Source organism: Sphaeroforma arctica (genome assembly GCF_001186125.1).
Source record: "Sphaeroforma arctica JP610 unplaced genomic scaffold supercont1.318, whole genome shotgun sequence".
Classification (NCBI taxonomy): domain Eukaryota; class Ichthyosporea; order Ichthyophonida; genus Sphaeroforma; species Sphaeroforma arctica.
Genome location: NW_014040240.1, coordinates 17120 through 23482, shown reverse-complemented (window position 1 = coordinate 23482; position 6363 = coordinate 17120). Strand labels below are relative to the sequence as shown.

The 6363-nt window shown below is 41.2% G+C and overlaps 1 protein-coding gene across 1 annotated transcript in view; it reads right to left on the bottom strand.

Annotated features, from left to right (window-relative positions):
• Positions 1–172: 172 nt before the first annotated feature.
• The window catches only part of SARC_05142 (hypothetical protein), a gene marked incomplete at its 3' end in the record, with an annotated part of 13325 nt that continues 7134 nt past the window's right edge, over positions 173–6363 (bottom strand). Inside the window, exons 8-16 of the mRNA XM_014300995.1 lie at positions 5877–5951; positions 5350–5541; positions 4177–4328; positions 3531–3717; positions 2674–2906; positions 2173–2405; positions 1416–1603; positions 1097–1189; positions 173–442 (exon numbers count right to left, since the gene is read on the bottom strand). Coding sequence (XP_014156470.1) covers positions 173–442; positions 1097–1189; positions 1416–1603; positions 2173–2405; positions 2674–2906; positions 3531–3717; positions 4177–4328; positions 5350–5541; positions 5877–5951 — 1623 coding nt within the window. The remainder of the gene's footprint in view (positions 443–1096; positions 1190–1415; positions 1604–2172; positions 2406–2673; positions 2907–3530; positions 3718–4176; positions 4329–5349; positions 5542–5876; positions 5952–6363) is intronic.

Genomic DNA, 6363 nt, shown 5'->3' with positions numbered 1-6363 from the left:
GTATACTATAGTATATATACTATATATACTATAATATATATACTATATACTACTATACATACTATATAAGTATATATATANATATATATATATATATATATATATATATATATATATATATATATATATATATATATAAGTAAATATACATGTACGCAATCCAATATGCGAACTACACACAGATAGACACGCAAAATTCACACTCGTACTGAACATGCCCAAGGCTGACATCAGAATTGAGATACAACTGATGTCCTGCACTATATATCTGCACTGGATCAATTACCTTCATATCTTCAGCAATTGCGTTGTAGTCTTTGCGTCCATGCCTGGCACATGAGGTCTTGAAAGTTCTGAAATCACCCTTACCCCAATCACTGAACCCACTAGACTCTAACTTTATTTTCTCGGCCTGCTCCTCTTCGGTAAGCGGTTCAGCCACCTAAAATACAATCCAAGTAATGAATGAGACACGTAAGAATGTAGTGACCATTTAGAATCCGACGTAATTTTATTACCCTCTGACATCGTATTCTCAGTAATACGCTGTCCTGTGAGGGGCTCAGACACTCGAGAAACACACGAAATGATAATGAGACGTAAAAACATTGATGACACTACAGTCCTTACATTAAACCCCAGATGATATACATGTCAACTAGCATCTGCCAGAGACATGAACTACGTGGCACAAAAGTGATATAAAAAAGGCAATAAACATTGTGAACACTACACACTACATACTAAGCCCTAATTATATACAATGCCAAAAAGCATCTGCCAGAGGCATGGGATACGTAGCTGAAAAGTGATATAACAAAGGAAATAGGGATCGCAAAAATTTCATCAGACGCATGTCTCGCTATTGAGACTCTCATGGACAAGCCATGACTGCCATTGACATCTCTTGTTTAGCAATAAGGCTTGTGATAAACTGAATCAGCTGCTTCATAAACCAGAATTAGAAAACTTGCATATTGTGCGAGAGCAATGTTTCTTGCCTGGCTCCAAGTTGCCCTCACACAGTGGCAGTGCTCGCCAGTAAATTCAGAACTTTGAAATAGCTTACGACAGTGTACGGGGTCATCCCACTTACATCAATAAGGGCTTGGATACGTGCACACTCCGCCTCTTGCTCGTCCCAATCTTCGTCGAGTGCAGTGCCTGTCGGAACTTGTTTGTAATCCACCTGTACAGATTTTCGATTTGATGTGTATAAGTGAGATGCAGAGCAACACCCAGAAATCTATGGCTGTCCACGCACGCACTCGTGCTCCTGGATACGTAAGTATACAAGACAGACCGTGCAAACAGCAACAAAGGACCCACATGAATATGTATGATTAAATACGCCCGCGTATGTATATGTAGCCACCCATATCACCCTCGTAGCACAAAAAATACACATTGTATACCTCGCGCCAGTGGTTGTATCTCTCCTTCTGTAAGAGCTCCAGTAACCTGGGGTCGTAGAACTGGTGCGGTTCGGTTGTGATACTCTTTGGAGCCTTGGGAACACGGGCAACGTGTACCTTGGGAGCGGTCTCTACTCTGCCCATCTCCGATTCGTTGTATGTGGTCACCCTGGAAGTCTCTCGTTTACCTACACAAATCAAGAAGTAATTGTATTTGTATATGTGTGGGTGTATATGTCAATTTGGTGTATACATTCATGGACTCTTATTTGTCTTCAAACCCGAAGGCCTTCTAGAACTAATACTGCGTCAGCGATGGGGATGGTCAACATTGCCAAACTCTGAGACAAAACACGTTTTCACACAGGAGGCGACTCTTTCACACGATTGTAGACATAAATGTTTCTATGCTTATATGCTGCGAACTCGAGTTGATGCCACGAATTGTCAAAAATAGACGCTACCGACAGTATAGCCCATGATTTCGATCTTCGCGCCATCACCGAATTGTCCGTGTCAAGACTCAGAATTACACACGACAATTCTGACCGAGGGCACACACATCAGCAACCACAGAAATTGAAAGAGGCAAATCATCAAACTGAAATATCAATGACGCAAACAGGACCCACCTTAAGCTTGATACTATGGCCTCCCAGTCACACACACTTTCAACTAGCTATCAGACAGTTTAAACAGCAGACACGGCACATGCATATATATATAAATGGCACATAATTCGTACCAAATTACACACCGATATCGAAGAATGCTGCGCCACCCCGGGTATTACTTGTAGTCGATCCACTCAGAGTTTTGTAATCTTTGCCCTCAAAGTCATACACACTGCCACCTGCATCCTCGAGACTGAATTGCTTCAGCTGTTCCATGCCAGCGGCCTTGAGTTTGGCCTCGAAGTCTTTGGTACGATTGGTACTGTCCTCGAGAATCGCGTCTATGTCGGCGTCTGAAACGGTAGAGTCTTTCATTCTGATGAAGTCACGGTGTTATACGCAGGCGATACAGTTAGTTGGACTGATGACATTGACATCAGATCACGGTTTTTATGCGTCACAGTCCAATAATGAATCGCTTCACAAAAAGTAAATGCCTTATTCTACTTCACGGACAATTGTGACTTTCTTCAGAAAAAGGAACAGTTTGCCGTACTACACAGAAAGAAAATATCCTATCCTAATTCACAGGTAAATGGTACCTTACTTTCCAAAACGGAAACACTTCGCCCAGAAATACACACCTGAAAACATGATCGGCACCACATTTGATCATATTGAAGATCTCGTCCTTATCCAGCTGTTTCTTCTGACCGGACAACTGGCCTTTCTGAATAACCAGTGCGTCTAAGCGCAACTTCATCTCCGCTCTCTCAACGATACGTTCCTCGACAGTTTGATCCGTGATCATACGGAATACTCGTACCTGCTTCTTCTGCCCGATACGATGTGCTCTGTCCATGGCTTGCAGATCCATCTGCATGCGTATATCCAAGAAGTGTTGTGGCAAAGTCGTGTATCTATTGTTTATACGCTATGCCAAATTTCGTATATGTGGTCCTTTGTAGTACACTATGCTGCTTATACACACATTTGTTCGAAGCCGTGGCGTGTAGCATGAACATTGTTCTATGCTAGTAAGAAAGCTTACCGCGGAGAACGTAACCATGGAGGCCAGACAATTGTGGAGGGCAATGTGATCATATTGATACTCACACTATGAGTGAAATTTCATACATATTGGTAACAATATAAAATTCCAGTAGGAAACTCAATTATTACATGCATGCTTATATTGTACTTACCTGGGAATTACAATCACTATCTTAATAGCGAAGCTAGTCGGCCATAGCTAAATTGATATTTAGCTCACAGATATGCGTAGCTGTGTGAAGACTACAAATATTCACATACACCTTCTTTCAATTCATGTATATCACAAGAGGAGTCCAATCACGAGCCTAGATTTCAACTAAATCAGCTGTGACCAAATTGATAATAGCGTCCACTCGTGCCCGTAATTGTACTTAGAAACGCACAATATCTTGTACACATCAACATGCCCTCATATTTTACTACATGTTTGCCTAAACAAACTCACCTGAGGATTCCAATCACTATCATAGATAATAACTGAATCGGCAGTGGCCAAATTGATACCTAGTCCACCAGAACGCGTACTCAGAAGGAACACAAACTTCTCTGAGCCTTCTCTGTTGAACTCGTCAATGCTCGCCTGTCGATCTGCGTGCGCTGTGCTGCCATCTAACCGACAGTGGTTGTACTTCCTGACATAAAATCGTAGGTGTTATTGCTAGCTTAAGGATATCTGATCACTAGCGGTTGCATTTTTTCCAGAAAATTGTCTAACTAAGTGAATGTGCTTTCTGGCGAGGACATGTTGGTCTTATTGTAATCGTATCGATCAGGGTCTATCGAGTTGTATTGCAAAGCAGAGCAAACTGTATATGTATTGAACGGAAATAATTCGATCCCATATTGTGTTCCTTCAGTGAGACTATCCTATTTTAAAGGAGTTTATTTGTTCACTGCGATAGTAATATGGAGCGTACATTAAATCTCAATTAATATCTGCGCACTCGTTTGGTGATTTCAAACAAAGCATACGAGTCGAAATTGATATGCAGAGCAGACACACGAATGCAAGCCATGTAATTCACACTCACGGTATGTACAAAAATTCATCGATCACGGTAGTTCCTCCAAGGTAAGAGATACATAAATACCTCCAAATACAGTAGTCTTCCAAGATGTCCAACATGCGCGTCATCTGCGAGAAAATCAGCACACGTGATCCCTGCGACTGTAATTTTGCCATGAGTTTGTCCAGCACCATCAGCTTACCACTGGCATTGACCAGATGTTGCAGGTCGTATATCTGTGCGAATGAATTACAAAGGGAGTAGAGTTATTACAGCCGTGTGTAGAGTTTGTATGTACCACAATAGCCTACCACTGACATTGGCGAGATGTTGTAGGTCACGTGTCTGTGGTGAATGCAAACGGCACTAACGTTACTTTCGTATAGGTTGTGAGGTTGCTACAGGACTGTAACAGTTTGTCATTCACCGAGGAATTTCGAGATCACCGAGGAGTTTCGAGATGTACATTTGAACGTATATGTTCTGCAGATCCTCGTAAATTCACACAACCATTCGATGATATCGATACACAGGCAAAGTATGGTTGAAACCCAGATACTACAGACGATAATTGATAGTATACTTTGACACCGATGCCTGATACTTGATAAGTCAGATCGTTGGTAATATATGTCTACACGCACACATGATTGCGCCATTGATAAGACTGTCAAAGAACTGTTGCAACGATGTAGTTGCAAGCCACGAGTGGATTACCTTCATGAACCCACAATAAGGCAAACTTTGCATTATGACGCTACCAGGTCGGTGCTGATTATATCCAGGAATGGGTATAAACACACAAACTATTGAGCAAAACGTACGCGTACATCGGAGCTCCAAAATAGGTAGATATACCAAAATAGGTACTCGCTTGAAAAAGTGTGTACACTTCAAATCAGAGGGAATTGCAGTACGCGCCTCCTAAAGGGCTTAAAGTAGAAATAAATAGTGTTCTGAGTTTAAGCCAATATACGCCTCTTGTAGGGGTCAAAGTGTAAAATATGGGGTTCAGATATTAACGCCACACAAATCTATTTTAGGGGACAAAATGTAATATAACGGGCTCTGACTCTAAGCTGATACACACCTCATTTATATGTCGTGTTGTTGTGTATATGATTCTCAGTTTAGGGCAATACGCACTACATATAAGGGATAAGATGACGGTATTAAAGTTGTGACTAAGGCATAACACACTTCATAAAAAGGTTAGTTAAAATGTAAAAGGTTCTGACTTAAAGGCCACACGCACACCTCATATGGGGGTCCCGGTTCGGCGCCATCGAATAAGTACGGGTGATTGGAGCACTTGCGCAGCTGCATAAGGATGTTCATGAGGCGCACTTTGTTGCCTGTCTTTGCGCCGTTGGACTGTAGCAAGTCCACGTCTTTCTTAAGAATGTTACGGTACCAGGTTAGCTGCATTTCAGAGAGACCTACGTATACCTGTGATGAGAACGCAAGGAGAACGTGCACAATTGAATAGCCCGCAGTTGAGCATACACGAGTATAAGATATTAAGCGACAGGTGCACTACAACCACTCCTGAAAACTGATGCAACATACTTACATACACAACTAGTGTACTCTGATAGCAGTAATGTGCATGGCCGTATTAGCTTGACGTTAGTAAGCTACGTATCCGAAGTAAAAGCCCAAAATCTGACGGGATGTACACAAGAAGGGCAGTGGGGCGATCTGCAAGCAGCACGCTTGGAAAAGTAACATGTGCAAACACATATAAGTACTTAGACATATAAAATGCACTACTTGACACTCACCTTAGTCTCGATCTTGGGCAACAGACTCTTCTCTACGTCGGCTTTCAGTCGTCTGAGTAAAAATGGCTTGAGTACCTACATGTATCGCAGAAAATTTGAACACATTGTTAGTCATATGAACATCTGTTGGCTATAAGCTATAAAATATCATCATTTGCATAAGCATTACTCCTATATTTTTGAATTGCCTACAACTTCAAGTTGATAATATTCGCATAGTTAATTTGCATTTTGACAAGCTTCTAGACTACGAATGCCACAAGAAAACGGCCATCGAGTGGTGTTTTGACCCTAACGAATCTGATGCGATTAGTAAAAACAGCTATATAGATATACATACATACATACACATATGCATATATATATTTATATATCGATGTCCATGCAAGGGTCGATGATTTCACCATCGAGTTCATACATACGTATACACACACACACACACACACACACACACAACAAATATATATATATATATTATATATATAAA